Source organism: Rhinopithecus bieti, unplaced genomic scaffold (assembly GCF_001698545.2).
Source record: "Rhinopithecus bieti isolate Rb0 unplaced genomic scaffold, ASM169854v2 scaffold_3878, whole genome shotgun sequence".
NCBI classification, from domain to species: Eukaryota; Metazoa; Chordata; class Mammalia; order Primates; family Cercopithecidae; genus Rhinopithecus; species Rhinopithecus bieti.
In genome coordinates this window covers 4,822,489-4,839,637 of record NW_016805059.1, presented here as the reverse complement: position 1 = coordinate 4,839,637, position 17,149 = coordinate 4,822,489, and the positions used below count along the sequence as shown (strand labels likewise).

Below are 17,149 nucleotides of genomic sequence, written 5' to 3'. Positions count from 1 at the left end.
CGGGGCGGCACGGGGGCGGGCCCGGGGCGAGGCAGCTGGGGCGCCAGCGAGCTAGTGGCGAGTGCGGCGAGCACCAGAGAGGAGCGCGAGCACCAGCATGGCGGGGCTCCGACGCCCGCAGCCCGGCTGCTACTGCCGCACCGCCGCGGCCGTGAACCTCCTGCTGGGCGTCTTCCAGGTCCTGCTGCCCTGCTGTCGTCCGGGAGGGGCTCAGGGACAAGGTCAGCCTTGCGCCGCTGGGCTCGCTGTGCCTCTCCACCCCGCCCCCGCTCTTTCTTTTAGGGAACTGCTGAAATCTATAAAAGGGCGAGGGGAGGAAAGGGAAAGGGGTAGGAGAAAGAAGGAAAGCTGTTGCAATTCTCCGCTGATAACATTTTCTGACCACAGCGTCCCCTCCCGCGCCCCTCTGCCCCGTACAGCTGGAGAGCGGGGCAATCGCTGGGCTTGGGGACCGCTAGCCGCTCGCGCCCTGGAGCCTTTGTGCGCGGGCCCCTGCGCCCGGGGCGCAGCCCCCGCTTTGTGTGGCGCGCGCGGGTGCCCCGCTGCGGCCCGGCTTCCTGCAGCTTTGTTTCCCCGAGCCTGGCCGCCCAGGGTCCATACTCCAGATGCTCGGGCTGCGGAGCCCGGAGTGCCCCGTGGGGTGTCTTCAATCCCACTTCGTCCCCCTCCAGCACGAGCACCCCGAGCCTGCACGCGTCGCCTTCGCGTCCGAGGGGCCACTGGCTCACACCCCGCCCATTGTGTTTTTATCCTTGGCTCGCCCCTCAGATGGCCTCTGTTCCTAGGAGGAAAAAGAGACGTGTTTTGGTGAGGCGGGTGGCACGGAGGGACGGTAGGGGAAACAGGAAGCGTTTCTTTAGCGTGCATTAAAAACGTGGTGTATTTTTTGGTATTCCTGCAGCTATTGAGCCCTTGCCGAACGTGGTGGAGCTGTGGCAGGCAGAAGAAGGGGAACTCCTGGTGCCTACTCAGGTGAGGACGACCAGGTGACAGGGCGGCTGTGGGTGTGCGAGGGAGGAGAGGCGGGGAGGCCGCCGGTCCTCCCCAACCCCTGTCCAAGAGGCACAGGCGCTCGGGCCACTTTGCAAGGCAAATAAACGTTAGGGGCCGAGCCTGAACACCTGGCAACGGTGGCCTTCCCAGCTCCTCCCACGCCATGTGACAGGGCGTGAGTCAGGCCGGCCCCAAGTTCAGAAGGTGGGAACCCAGGCCACCTCAGCAGGGACGCGGCCATTGGTCTGCTCGGCCGTGGGTGTCCTGGGTGCACACTGTTCCCTAAGTGAGCTGGTGCTGTGTGGATGGCAAGTGGCTAAGAGGTTGAGGACAACAGGAGTATTGATTTCATGAATGTTAGAGTGGTATTTGCCATTAGCGTTAAGTAGCTTTGGGATGAAGATGTGACTTTAAAAGATTGTCATCTTGGATTTTCTCCAAGTGCCCTTAATTCCCGTTAAAATACACCCACTTAAGAACTTGAATTTCAGGTTTTTTTCTCTGTATGATGATATGATGATTGCATGTAGAAAAATAATTACATTTTATTGGGAATCTGTAGCATCATAGAGGATTTATTGCTGCAACAGATACAGTACTGCAAAGCTTTTGTCTTTTAACTTTTACAAGAAATTCCCATTGACTGTGAAGTGTGCACATTTAAATATAATATTGTTGACTGCCCTTCACCAGTAACAGTAGTGATCCAAAATGCATTTTTTGGGTGGGAGTGGTGGCTTGAATTATAAGGGAATATTCAGCTTGTGTGCAGTACTTTTTAAGATGTTCATTACTTCCCACGTTGGTGGCACTTAATTCTGTGTTGTGTCTTGCGGCTGTTTAGAGAAACAGGATGTCTAGCTATAACTTTACTGGAGAGGCTGTCCAGTTTTACATTTCAGTTTTCTCGAGACCTCCTATGTGAAACATTCAGAGTGCTGGTTTTGAGGTGTTTGGAATATTCATTTTGATCATGGCTCTTCAAGGCAGAGAGGTCATTTTAGAGGAGAATTTTCCTGAATCTTCCTTGAAGACCAGCAGCCTGAATGAGACAGGTCTTTTGAGAAAAGGCCCCATCAGGATGAGGAGCAGATAGTTTCTCCTTCTCCTAAAATTTATTCTCAAATGGATTTTCCCCCCATTTTAAATAATATACATATGTGTTTTGAAGGTTTGGAAGATACAGAAAGATAAAATAACAGTAGAAATCCATCGTATTCCTACTGCAAGAACCACATTTAACTGGATGTATTTATTTAAAAACTAATTATGTTTGTGTATATCAGAGTTGTTCAACAGTGGCACTGGTAACATTTTGGGCTAGAGAGTTCTTTGTTGTGGGGGCTGTCCTGTGCGCTGTGAGATGCTGAGCAGTTAGCATCCCTTGCTTCTGCCCACTAGATGCCAGTGGCACTCACTGCTGCTTCCCCCTCGCCCCCACCCCCTCTTGATTTTGACAACTAAAAATGTTTCCAGATATTGCTAGATGTCCCTGGGGAGCAAAATTGCCCTGGTTGAGAAGCACTGGTGTATATCTATGTATATGTATTCGCATTTTTGCTCAATTGTAGTTTCTGCCTCTTACTTCCTAGTGCTGGAAGCCAACCCAGACTAAAAGGAAAGTAAATTATAGATGATTGAGTCTAGTATTATAGACTCTCATTTGTTAGAGCGTTAGTTGAAGATTTAGTAGGTGTGCTCAGAGATGGAAATGTCAAGACTTATGATTATTTATAGGCTCAAAAGTTATTTTATACAATTCCTTTTTTTTTTTTGAGACGGAAACTCCCTTTGTTGCCTAGGCTGGAGTGCAGTGGCGTGATGTCAGCTCACTGAAAGCTCTGCCTCCCTGGTTCATGCCATTCTCCTGCCTCAGCCTCCTGAGTAGCTGGGACTACGGGCGCCCACCACCACGCCTGGCTAATTTTTTTATTTTTATAGAGGTAGGGTTTCACCGTGTTAGCCAGGATGATCTTGATCTCCTGACCTCGTGATCCGCCTGCCTCGACCTCCCAAAGTGCTGGGATTACAGGCGTGAGCCACCATGCCTGACCTATTTTATACAGTTCTTAATTTCTGGTTTGTTTATATGTATAATACAATTTGTTTTGATAATAGATGTCAGAATTCAGAAACTGGGATATTCACTATAGAGGGATTTATAGCTAAGCTGTTTTAATCAAAGCTATAATGAAAGTGAAACTGGTATTCAAAATAATTTTCTAAATACTTCATCCCTGTCTCTATGTATACCTTTTAGAAGCTATCTTGCCCTGCTTATACCTGGGCCAAGGGTAAGGGAGATACACACACACACACACACGTGTGTGTGTATATATATATGTATCTCATAAGCTGCAGAGAGTTTTGAAGAAAGTTATTTTAAATGAATTATTTTCAAAGTATTTTAAATTTTTTCAGCAAAAATTCCCTCATATGTGTCAAATGGAGTCTGTTGAAAAGAATATTTATAGGTGTTATTTAAATTTGAGGGTTTTCTGCTTAATTAACCAGTACATTGGGTTTCTTTCATGCAGGAAGACTGAAAGATGGCTTCAGAGGCTAAGATTTGTCAGTAGTAGATGTGATACAAACTTTAGAGGATGTGGCATTAAATAAAATACTGGCCATCTGGTAGCTCATGCCTGTAATCTCAGCACTTTGGAAGGCTGAGAGGGGTGGATCACCTGAGGTCAGGAGTTTGAGACCAGCCTGACCAACATGGAGAAACCCCGTCTCTACTAAAAATGCAAAATTAGCTGGGCATGGTGGTGCATGCCTGTAATCCCAGCTACTCAGGAGGCTGAGGCAGGAGAATCCCTTGAACCTGGGAGGCGGAGGTTACAGTGAATGCCATTACACTCCAGCCTGGACAACAAGAGTGAAACTCCGTCTCAAAAAACAAACAAACAAAGAAAACACACTAACATATTTGCCAACACTGTTCGTATAGTTATTTATTTTGGACATGTCTCCTGTTGATTAGGTCTTTTGTTGTTTTTTTTTTTAAATGACGGGTCTCTAAGTGATCAAGAACTTACTAACTTATCATTAGTAAAACCAAATACGACAACTAAATTGTTGTAAACTGTCAGAACCTCTGGCTAGGTCTCCTGGGTTTGAATCTCAGCCCTATCCCTTTTTAGCTCCATAAATTCACCTGTTTATCCTGTTTTCTTATCTGCAAAGTCTGGGGAATGATGGTGCTGGTTTCAGAAGACTTTGAGAAGATTAAGTGCCTGGAACTTAGTGAGCACCTACGTGTAGGTTACCTGTTATTTTAGTGGTCCCTGAGCTGACTGGTAGACTTGGTCATTGGAGGGCATGAACAGCTTTCTTGTTTTGAAAGGTCTGAATAGTATTGATAACTCAGCCCTATTGTGTGCTCTGTGATTGTAAAGTTGTATTAATCTTATCTTTTTGTTATATACTCTCATGTTATACAATCATTTGGTGTAGGAACATACAAACTGTATATCCATGGTGATCATGAGAGGAAGGAGGAAAAATATATGTGATTTTATTCTTACATTTACAGAAATTTTCCTCTGCCCTGACTATACTTCAGCACACTGAATGTGAAGTGGTGATGGTGTGGAAACCAAACAGGTGTTTCATTAGCTTATTTTCAAGAAGTAATTGGGTGTATGCAGGATACAGCTTCGTGTACCTTTTTACTTTGCCTTCAAAGTCAGAAACTGCGATTCCTTGTGACCCACGCATGGGTGATGTCCACCTGACCTGCTCTGCCCTGCAGGGCCTTCTGTGTCAGTCCTCTGGGACGCCCACTCCAGCCCGACCCTTGGCCAAGCATGTCCAACACGTATCTGTTGAATTAATGAATGCAACACCCCCGTTGTTCATTCAGGGCCTGTCCTTCCAGACTCCTGTCCTGTAGTGGCATTGTCATCGTTTCTCCCTCTTTGAGTTTTCTGTAGTGTCTTTGTTTTTTTGTTTGTTTGTTTTCTTTTTTCTTTTGAGACCGAGTGTTGCTCTTGTCGCCCAGGCTGCAGTGCAATGGCACAATCTCGGCTCACTGCAACCTCCGCCTCCTGGGTTCTAGTGATTCTCCTGTCTGAGCCTCCTGAGTAGCTGGGATTACAGGCGTGCACCACCACGCCCGGCTAATTTTTGTATTTTTCGTAGAGACTGGGTTTCACCATGTTGGTCAGGCTGATCTTGAACTCCTGACCTTGTGATCTGCCTGCCTCAGCCTCCCAGAGGGCTGGGATTACAGGCGTGAGTCACCGCGCCCGGCCCATGTCTTTGTTTTTCTCCTTTATCTTGTGCATGCCTTGTTGCCTTAACTGAGTTCTCCTTTGAGGGTCTGGGCTGCTAAGGGTTGGTGCCCTGCTGCGGCCACAGTGTCCTGCATACAGTAGACATTTAGTACTGCCCATGAAGTCATCCTGGTGGAGGAGAGGCAGTTGTCAGTGTCTTGCCTAGTTCCCCTATTTATGAGGTTGGCTAAGTCTGCTGGTAACAGGTGAAATGCCTTAAATGTTGATTTCATAGTATTGTTTGACAATCACAGTTTAAAAAATCAGCTCTAGCTGCAAGAAGAGCAGTCTAGAATCTGTTCTTTCAATCCATTGAGACTTCTTTGAGAAGAGAAACCTCACTCCTGGTGCTCCATGGTTAGCAGGTTTGGGAACCAGGGACAGGTCTGAGTAGGAGCAGCTGTTACCTAATACAGAATCATGTTGGTGCTGGGCAGTGCTGGGCAGGCTCAGTGCTCCACTGCCCTTATTTGTTCATTTAGCAAAGATGGACCTTTGGGGCGGGCCCATTAGGTCCCCAGAGATACACTGATGAATAAGAAAGAATCTGCCTTTAAAATTATCAAGTTGGTTTTCCTGCATCTTAAGTCAGAGGGTGTAGATAATGGAAATTGGTAGAAAGTGAAACAGGAAATGATACATTGAGATTCTGAGTTTTTGTTATCCCAGGTACTGTTCTGTAACAGCATCTTGCTCCAGTGACTCATTGACCAGTATTTGGTAATCTTTTTGTCATAGAGATTTATTTTTGGTTTAATCAACTTCTATCAACATGAAAAAATAATAACATGGGTTGGGCACTGCTGGCATCATTTAAATTCTTTATGAGTATTAACTCATGAACACACTAAAGACTATGAAGTTTACAGATGAGGAAACTGAGGCACAGAGCAGTGAAATTACTTGGCTCAAGGTAATAAGAAAGTGACAATGCTGGGATGTTAAACCAGTAAGTGTTTAACTACAGAGCTCAAGGTTTTAGCCATTACGTATGTTGTGTGAGTTTCAGTACCGTTTGACCAGAAAAACACTATTATGGTGGTAAAGTTTCTGTGTCTGAGGGAAAGCATGTCACATTCTATTTTGATTCAGAAAAAGTTGCTAAGTGAAGTTCCCATAATAGTCATATCCACATGCAGTTAAGCAACAGCTGGCTCGTACTCAGCTCTGCAGATGTTTATTGAGCACGTACTGCAGGCCAAGCAGTGCGTGTCAGGGATGTTACAGTAGACAAAAAAGAAAAAACACCTGCCCTTGTGATGCTTGCAGTCTAAATGGAAGCATAGAGATAGACAGTAAACAAGACAGAGAATAAATTTTAAGTAATTTAGTCAGTTCGAAGGTCATACATGTTATGTGGTGGCAATGTGGGGTGGTGATGTGAGTTGCGGTTTTAAGAGGTCAAAGTGTACCACTCTGAAAGGGCAGTATTTGAGCCAATCTTTGAAAGTGGTGAGAGAGAACAGCCAGTGCAAAGGCCCTGAGGCACTTCCCAAGAGGCAGTGGGGGAATTACATGCTTTTGACCCTGCCCTTTGTGGTTGGCAAGATCAGACTGGTAATACCCTGGGACCACAGTCAAGTGCTGAAATATAGGAACTGAGAGAAGAGGCACCCCGCTTTGGAGAGGTCAGCTAAGGCTTAGGGACAAGGGAGGGCCTAGGGCCTAGCCCAGAGCCTCGCCTGGTAGTGAAGTTCATCCTTTTCCCTCAGACATTTTAAATTGGAGCCCAGGGTGCCTGCTGCAGTGTGGTTGTAGGGGTAGGGCTGGGTGTGTCAGGGCCTGTGTGGGACAGTGCTGCATGCTGTTGAAGAGCTTGGTGTGCATCTGACCAGCTGGAGGGAGCCATCGTAGGTTCTTGAGCAGGGACTGACGTGATGACATAGAGTGCTGGGTCCTTGCTGTGTGATAAGGGTGATAAAGAGTGAGTGATACGAGGAGACTGGTCTGTGCTGCACAGAGTGCGATGGTGCACAGGATGGTTGCAGGCAGCAGTCTGCAGGCAGAGGAGAAAGCTGCATTTGTCTTTCTAATGCAGCTGGGCTACTGATGGTGTGGGCTGTTGTGTTGGAAGAAATGACAGGTAGGAACTGGGTTTCCTGTGAGTGGGTAGGTCTTTCTGGTAGGAGGTGAAGGGAGGAGAGCAGTGCAAGATGACTATAAGATTTGCCCAGGGGTGGCCGGGCGCAGTGGCTCATGCCTGTAATCCCAGCACTTCAGGAGGCTGAGGCAAGTGGATCACAAAGTCAGGAGTTCGAGACCAGCCTGGCCAACATAGTGAAACCCTGTGTCTACTAAAAATACAAAAATTAGGCAGGTGTGGTGGCGTGTGCCTATAGTCCCAGCCACTCCGGAGGCTGAGGCAGGAGACTTGCTTGAACCCGGGAACCGGAGGTTGCAGTGAGCCGAGACCTCGCCATTGTATTCCAGCCTGGGCGACAGAGAGAGACTCTGTCTCAAAAAAAAAAAAAAAAAAGAAAGAAAGAAAGAAGCAACGGTTAACACATGTTCTTTTTCAACAGGGTGATTCTGAAGAGGGTCTGGAGGAGCCTTCTCAAGAACAGAGGTAAGGAAAAAATGGGGGTGGAAACCTGCATGCTGAGTGTCCCTGCCTACTTTGGGTGCTCTCTGAAGTCTCAGTTTATGTCTGTGTTTATGTGTTTAGTATTACCTGTAATACACCTTTCTCTTTGGCATTTGTCTTACCTATACCCTCTAATAAATTAATATGAATTTGTTTTAAAATAAGGTTGTTTAGAAAGCTGTAGAAGTAGCCCCTCCTTCGCCACTCACCAATTTCACTATTTCCATGATGTGCTTGTGCCCTCCCTCTGGTTTATAAACATCTATTGAGTGCCAGGCACCATGCTGGGTGGTGAACATGAAACACAAACAAGACCTCTGTTTCGTGTAGTGGGCAAGTAGGACTTTACTGTAGGTAAAATGATTATGCTTATGACAAGAGCTATCAATAATTAGTTTCCTGTGGTAGAGAATAATGAGGTGGATGGGGTGGTCAGGTGAGGCTCCTTTTAGGAGGTGACATTCCAGCTGAAGTCTAGAGGAAACAGGAGCAGCCACACAGCAGTGGGAACAGTACTTTGGTCAGAGGGAATGAAAGTGCAAAGGCCCTGAGGCTGGAATCCCTGCCAGCGATCCAGGAACTTGGAGAAGTCCAGTGTGGTTTGTAGGATGGTGAGATAAGGTGTGTAGGCCTTTAGAAGTCACAGTAAGGAATTTGGGTTTTATTTTTAAGTGTGGTATGAATTGTTAAAGAATTTTAAGCAGGGGACTAGCAAATCAAAAAACATGAATTGCTTTTTTTTTTTTTTTTTTTATTTTGAGACAGTCTCACTCTGTCCCTCAGGCTGGAATACAGTGGTATAATCTCAGTTCACTGCAACCTCTGCCTCCTGGGTTCAAGCAATTCTCCTACCTCAGCCTCCCAAGTAGCTGGGATTACAGGCACGTGCCACCATGCCTGGCTAATTTTTGTATTTTTAGTAGAGACAGGGTTTCTCCATGCTGGCCAGGCTGGTCTCAAACTCCTGACCTCAAGTGATCTGCCCGCCTTGGCCTCCCATAGTGCTGGGATTAGAGGCATGAGCTACTGCACTGGGCCCTGTGAATTCCATTTTTAAGAGACTACCATGGGGCAGTCTTGGTCACTTGTCAAATTGGGTCCCTTGGAGGTACATGAAGACACTCTAAGTGGTGTGTAAGTAGGAGGATAACTTGCAAGGAATAGGCTTCCAGATCTCCAGGGTCTATGTACCTCCTAAAGCTAATCTGTCTGAGTTGTAAGTTACCATTTTCCACCTCTGCTTTCACAATCTCATTTCTCCACTTTACAAAAGAAAGCTGTATCTTTCACCCAGCCCCAATCCTGCTGTTGGCTTCATCTTGGGCAAAGAGACAATTTGAAATATTGGTGTTTGTTAGGAAAAAGTGATCCACTCTGATTAGATGACAAATTCTTTAGTAACTTTGGTGGTTTTCAGATCATTGCTTTTAGTAAAACTGAAGGAGGACCCAGTGAATTTGACAACTGATAGATCATTCAGGTTACTTTTAATGATGGCTTACTATGTGATTTTTAGATGAGACACTGAGGTAGTTTAGAGAATGTGGGGACAGTGCTGTAATAAAGCTATTTCCATACACGTCTGTTTACGTCAACAAGCTTTTTCAGTACTTACATTAAAAAAAGAGATTAAAAAAAGGATTAAGTTGATGAAAATCCTGTCTCATTCTAGTAGTAAGTAATGTTCACATGAAGCAGCTGGGGGGAAAACAGCTCTGTTCATCTCATTAAAGGATGCATTTTCAATACGATTTTACTTTCTATGTTTAATTACCTATCAAAATTTGTAGAACTTGTTGGTTTGATCAATTGTATGCATTCGGCCCTCTGTATCTGTGACTTCTGCATTCGTGGATTCAACAAACTGGATGGAAAATACTCAGGAAAAAAAAATGTATCTGTACTGAATATGTACAGACTTTTCCTTGTCATTATTCCTTAATACAGTATAAAAACTATTTACATAGTATTCACATTGTATTAGGTATACCTGGCCCTGTGAATTCCGTTTTGAAGAGAATAGGTATTACTAGTAATCTAGAGGTGACTTAAAGTCTAGAGGAGGATGTGCATAGATTATGTGCAAATACTGTATACCATTTTATATCAGGGACTGGAGCATCTTCAGAATTTGACGTTCTTGAGACGTCCTGGAACCAATCCCTCAGGGATCCGACTGTACTAATACAAATTGTATTGATAACTTTTTTTTTTTTTGAAACAGAGTCTCACTCTGTCACCCAGGCTGGAGTGCAGTGGTATGATCTCAGCTCACTTCAACCTCCCCCTCCTGGGTTCAAGTGATTCTCCTGCCTCAGCTTCCTGAGTAGCTGGGATTGCAGATGCATACCATCATGCCTGGCTAATTTTTGTATTTTTAGTAGAGATGAGGTTTCACCATGTTGGCCAGGCTGGTATTGAACTCCTAACCTCAGGTTATACACTGGTGTCAGCCTCTCAGAGTGCTGGTATTACAGGCGTGAGCCACCACGCCTGGCCTGTATTGATAACTTAATTCAGAAGAAAAAAAATTAATATTTAGACCTTATGGTCATAGGAAAAATTTTTTAAAAACCTGAAATTTCAATTTATATTTATAGTCTTACAGCAGAAGGCTTTGAACATAAATTCACATTCAGTTAAAATTCCTTGGGTGACGTGGAATAGAAATGATTTCATGGAGGAAAAGGAACAATATAAAATATCCAGCCATGAAGTTTATATTTGTATTTTAAAAAATGGATAATGGTAGATATCATTTCAGTGGTATTTAGATTCCATTGAATATATTTTAAAAGGGATTGTAAGTTTTATTAAAATACCAGTACGTACAGTGTAGCAGAGATTACATTTTTACAGCTGGTAAACGCTCACAATTGTAAATGCGACACAACTTAAACATTCTTTTTGGGTGTATGGGAGCAAGAAAAGTTGAGGATGTTGATATCAGGGTAGGGAGTTGGTAGTGGATGGAGGGAAATGGAACATTTTGAATGTATTCTTGAGGTGGGACAGATCCTTTACTTGTTGAAGTTGTTGTGGAGTGTGAGGGAAAGAGAAATCACGGAGAGAGAGCATCTAGATTTTGGCTTAAATGTCTGGAGAGATGGTGATGACTGTGCCGGGAAAGGATTTAGTGGGGGAAGGAATTAGAAACTGTGTTGGGCCGCCTCCTGGGAATCTCAGACTGGATATGACACATCTACAGGGAGATGGTGGGCAGAGAGCTGATATCTCTCTGGAGCTTGGAGGCCAGGGCTGCAGACTCAGGTGTGGGTGTGCGCAGCCCATAGAGAGCTGTGTTGCAAGTGCCTTTGTATTTGTTTTCTTTTGTAGATGCAGTTCTCTCCATTCTTATTGTTTAGAACTAGTTTCTTCCTTTTGCCAGTTTTTTCAAAATCAAACTTTAGGGTATTCGTAGATTTTATCCTTATGGGTCTTTTCACACAGCATCAGATTATCAGAATGAAAGATGTGGGAATGAGGGAGAATAGTGTCCTTTTTGACGATGACATATAAAAAAATAAATTGTACATCATGCCTGTGTACTTGCAAGCATATATATGGATGTATGAATATATGCATGTGTATAATCTATGTACTTATTTATTTATAAAAATGAATTAAAGTTTCAGAAAATAATACTCTTGTTGCCTGCAATGTATTCTATTTTCTATTGCATTTTGTTTTATCACCTACTGGCTTTATTTGTTTTTTGGTAACAGCTTGATTGAGATGTTGTTCACATAGCATATAATTCACCCATTTAAAGTGCACAGTGGGTTTGCAGCATATTCAGAGTTGTATTACCATTACTACAATCAATTTTAGAAGAACATTTTGTCTTCTCAAAAGAAGTGCCTTACCCTTTAGCCATCAGCCTCCAATCTCCTATCCCTGCCTGGATTCATTTTAAAACTCAATACATCATAGTTCACAGTCTGATCAACCTTGATTTAGATGTTTTATCTTCCTGATATTAAATATTCCAGTATTTTGCTCTTTTACTTCTACTTTTTAAAAACTTGCAAGCCTCTTTGTTTCTTTTGGCTTTTTTGGGTTGAGGTCTGTTCCTCATGTGTATAGAAATGATGATGATGTGGGTGGGATGCTGCTTTTAAAAACCTTTGTGTCAATTTTTTGAAAATGCAGATTCTGGAGCTGTCTCCAAGAATTAGCTCTGTAAGTGTAATGTTCTGTGATTGGTAAATTAGTCAGCTATGTACTTACTATTCATTTACCTTCTACCTTCTTAATTTTGTAACTTCCCCAAAACCCATCTAATTTCTTGCTACTTTGAAAACTTTTGCTTCAGAGTAGATTTAAGTTTATAGAAAAATTACAAAGATAGTACAGAGATATCCTGTATACCCCTCACCCATTTAACTCTAATGTTAATATCTTGTATTACTGTGGTACATTTGTCACTGAGAAACCAACATTAGTATCTTACTATGAGCTAAACTTCACACTTTATTCACATTTCACTAGTTTTTCCCTAATGTCCTTTTTGGAGACAAGTCATTAAGTGAAGTTGAGCTTCACCGACACAAATTATGTGAAATTCTGTATGGGAGATTTGTCAGTTCTCATTTATTTATATCTTGTGAGCTCATGGATATTTATACTTTGGGTTATAATCCATTAGGTTTGCCCTGCTGTTTTAATGTCATTTATCCTTAATCTTATTTATGAAGTTATTAACATTTGTTTACACATTTTTCAAACTTTGTTGTGGTTTTAATTTTAATAACTACCCCATGATACCAGCTTAATGATGGTCAGGTGGACTTAAAGTCAATAGAAGCACCATTTGTCAATTCCACAGAATGAATGCATTGTCTCTTAAGAACCCATACAGAGGAGTCACTACTAACTTGGGACTTGAGAAATAAATTTGACTGTGAGACAGTCTTAGCATGTTCCCCAAATGTAAAGGAAGCACTGATGCCTATGACTGGACAGATAGAATCGAAAGAGTGAGGAGGTCTCTGTTTTACTGGCAAGACTGCCCAAGGTGGGGCTGGAATGGGACCAGTGTGAATTCTGGGCAGGAGGCTTCCTAAAGCAGCTTGCCTGTTACCTCAAAGTCTGGGAAAGCTTTCAGGGTAATTGGCCTCATTGAAGATTTTGTTTATGTTTTCCTGCCTTCATCTTCTGTGGATGCTATGTAATTGTATTTGGTTGAAAGCCAGAAAAGCAATATTTGAAAAACGTTCTTCCCTCTTTCCTCTTTATCCCCATTTTTCCCTGGGTATTCTCAAATATCAACAGTAATCTGTTCCTTTGCTGAGAAAGAAAGATCGTTTTTGGGAATTCAGCGATGAGAGCAAAGGGGAACTGACTTCAGCTCTTACTAGAATTGAATGCTCTGGGAAGCATGTCTGGCTCTCTGTATATATCTCTGTCTGGTAAGCCTTTTTTTGAGTTATATTTGAATAGCAAAAGTTTAAGCATTGACAATGTATGAATAGTATATTACTTCAGGTTTTAAAATGGTTATAAAATCATAAATACTGTCTAGGTACAATGTCTACGAAAGTTTTTTTTTTTGTGGCTTTTGTTTTAAAATGTACTTTTAAAATGTACTTTTATCTGATTAGTAGTAACAGCAGCAAAATGTGTTCTTCTGAAATAGTTTAACACCAGTAAAAGGTGGATCTTGGGAGCCAGAACATAAAGAGAATCTCATTGTGCTGTCAGCAACATACCGGAAGATATAATTGCAGACAAGAACGACTTAATCTTTAGGGACACTTGCTTTTGGCAGTGAAGGATCTCAGACCCCCACAGGGAATGGAACTACTTCTCACTTTTCTTTGTTATTCAGAAATGGAAGTTCCTGGCTGGGTGCGGTGGCTTATGCCTGTAATCCCAGGACTGTGGGAGGCCAAGGCGGGCGGATCACCTGACATCAGGAAACCAGCCTGGCCAAAATAGTGAAACCCCGTCTCTACTAAAAATACAAAAATAAGCCGGGCGTGGCGGCATGAGCCTGTAGTCCCAGCTACTCGGGAGGCTGAGGCAGGAGAAGCGCTTGAACTCAGGAGGTGGAGGTTGCAGTGAGTTGAGATTGTGCCACTGCACTCCAGCCTGGGCGACAGAACAAGACTCCGCCTAAAAAAAAAAAGAAAAAAGACATGGAAGTTCCTTTCCTGTTGATAGGATCTCACACTTTTTAACCTGAAGTATCTCACCAGGGTTCCACTGGGGACCTTCCTATTTTCCCACGCTGTCATCTCCCTAGGTGACCTGGCCTGTGCCGTTGGTTTTAAAAAAAATTAAAAAAAATTTTTTTATGGCTACATAGCAGTGTATATATTTGTTGCTCTGTTGGCTTTTTGTATACTCTGTATAGAAGGAAGTTGAACGTGGTTCGTACCTTCTCCCCAGAGTTCTCCTTTAGCTTGCAGGTGCCGCAAAATTACTGTGTCCTGAACTGAGCTCCTGGGCCTCTCTCTGTCCCCAATTCCTGTGCCTGCTGTCACAAGGTGTGGTTGAGTCTCATTCACGTGGTCTCCTACCTCCATTCTGTAGCCACCGCATCCTGTTCTCCTCATGCGCGTCTGTCCTACATCCTTTCCTGTCATCCCTTTGAAGAACAGCCTTTTGTGCACTGCACTACCTTGGGGATGAAGTGCAGGGTCCTGAGCATGGCATCAGTGATGTAGAAGCCCTTTGGGGATTGAGGCCTCTTCAGCCTCTTCCTCCAGTCTCACTTTCTGGTCATTCACCTGGGCTCTTTTTTTTTTTTTTGCCAAAACTTTACTCTTCTCTTCCCCAGCCATCTCCCTCCGTCCTGCTTTCCATAGCACCCTGACACTTATCTTAGCACAAGGCCGTTACTCCTCTGTTTGGAAATTACCTTTCTCAGGGTTCCCAAGTTTCTGAGTCTCATGCACTTGTCTCCCTAGCACCTAACCTCGTACCTGACACCTGGGTGAAGAGCTGACACCTGGGTGAAGAGCTGCTGAAGGAATGCAAGCTCATACTTTTACATTTAAACCTTTTAAATTGATTATTTGTTAGTTTTGCACGTCTTCCATGTTCAAGCCTGTAAACTGTATTTGCCATTGAAATAACAGGACTCGTATTCGTGTTATAGGCTGTATTCTTTTATTTTTATTTTTTGAGACAGAGTCTCACTCTGTCACGTAGGCTGTAGTGCAGTGGCATGATCTCGGCTCACTGCAACCTCCGCCTCCTGGGCTTAAGGGATCTTCCCATCTCAGCCTGTTAAGTAGCTGGGACCATGGTCACCTGCCACCACAGCTAGCTAATTTTTGTGTTTTTTTTGTAGAGTTGGGGTTTCACTTTGTTGGGCAGTCTTGTCTCGAACTCCTGGGCTCAAGTGATCCACCCACCTTAGCCTCACAAAGTGCTGGGATTACAGGTGTGAGCCACCTCGCCTGGCCCAGAGACTGTATTATTATTATTTTTTGAGATGGAATCTCGCTCTGTCACCAGGCTGGAGTGCAGTGGCACGATCTTGGCTCACTGCAACCTCTGCCTTCCAGGTTCAAGGGATTCTCCTGCCTTAGTAGCTGGGACTACAGGCACGTGCCACCACACCCAGCTAATTTTTGTATTTTTAGTAGAGACAGGGTTTCACCATGTTGGCCAGGATGGTCTTGATCTCTTGACCTCGTGATCCGCCTGCCGCGGCCTCCCAAAGTGCTGGGATTACAGGTGTGTGCCACTGCGCCCGGCTGAGGCTGTATTCTTATACTGAGTTACTGTAGTTGGTGTTTTTTTTTTTTTGTTTTTTTGTTTTTTTTTGAGATGGAGTCTTGCTCTGTTGCCCAGGTGGAGTGCAGTGGCCGCTCTCTCGGCTCACTGCAAGCTCCGCCTCCCGGGTTCACGCCATTCTCCTGCCTTCAGCCTCCTGAGTGCTGGGGTACAGCGCCCGCACCCATGCCCGGCTAATTTTTTTTTTTTTTTTTTTTTGTATTTTATAGTAGAGACGGGGTTTCACCATGTTGGCCAGGCTGGTCACGAACTCCTGACCTCAGGTGATCCACCTGCCTTGGCCTCCCAAAGTGCTGGGATTACAGGCGTGAGCCACTGCATCTGGCCAGTTAGTGTGTTTTTAGAGAGGATGGGTTATTCACTCTATCCATGTATAGCCTTATGGTACCTTCTACAGGGTGCTGTGGGTCCTGGGAACTTTGTAGAATGAATGCATTCAACCATGGTCTGTGCAACTATAACAATGTAAATTTTTTTTTGACTGTTATAGAGCTCATAATTTAGGTGTTCTCCTTAATATGATACAGATTTTTAAACAGGGTTGTTGGTATGTATTAAAATTGTATTCAAGCCACAAAACCTTTTTTTAGGTGAAAAAAATGTGAAGTTTTAGCAAAGCTTTTGACACTTATTTATATAGTTATTTAGCCTTCAGTTGAAATAAATCAGAAAACAGTACAGTAGGATCAGAATACTAATTTTGGTTTTCATTGAAATTTTTAGTTCCTAAAAACTTATTTTATTAATGTTTTGAGACAGGGTTTTGCTCTGTTGCCCAGGCTGGAGTTCAGTTGTGCTGTCATAGTGAACAGCAGCCTGGACCTCATGGGCTTAAGCAGTCCTCTCGCCTCAGCCTCCCCAGAAGCTGGGGTGACAGGTGCATGTCATCATGCCAGGCTAATATTTTTTTTATTTCGTTTTTGTAGAGACGAGGTCTTCCTATGTTGCCCACAGTAGTCTCTAACTCAAGCAGTGCTCTTGTCTCAGCATTCTAAAGTGTTGGCATTACATGTCCAGTCCCTAAAAACACTTTTAGTTCCTCCTAGATAATATGTTTTTACAAGCACCAGGGTGATTAGGTTTGTATTCATTTTTATTTTTATATTGAAAGGTTATTTGAACCTTTAATAATTCCATATTAAAGAATTACTTAATTCTTTAAGAATTTTGAAAAAAAAATCTTGAAGGGTTAGTCTAGAATAAAAATAGGCAAAACACTTCATTAATGTCAACATTCCTGAAACAAAAAAGTAGAATTAAGGTCTGGGGAAGCTGGATGTTATACGTAAATGTGGTGAGGCAGTTCCAGAAACTCAGTGTTCCTTACTTTTGAGACTAGAGATTGCCTTTGGGAGAAGTGGTTTAACTCAGCACTAAAGTCTGAATCAGCTTTGCTTCATTCCATATGCCACTCAGTGGCTTGACTACTTATTGCTATACATCATAATATTTAACAGCAAAATAACTTCGTGGAATATTTCAGTAAGATGTGCATTCTGAAGAAAGAGCTAGACAAATCCAACAACCTAGGAAGAGACTTAGG

At 43.4% G+C, this 17,149-nt stretch overlaps 1 protein-coding gene across 1 annotated transcript in view; it reads left to right on the top strand.

Annotated features, from left to right (window-relative positions):
- The first annotated feature begins 10 nt into the window (after positions 1 to 10).
- Positions 11 to 17,149, top strand: part of TMEM131L (transmembrane 131 like) — a 171,452-nt gene continuing 154,313 nt past the window's right edge. Inside the window, 3 exon segments of the mRNA XM_017871092.1 lie at positions 11 to 221; positions 902 to 972; positions 7,796 to 7,839. Coding sequence (XP_017726581.1) covers positions 98 to 221; positions 902 to 972; positions 7,796 to 7,839 — 239 coding nt within the window. The 5' untranslated portion in view covers positions 11 to 97.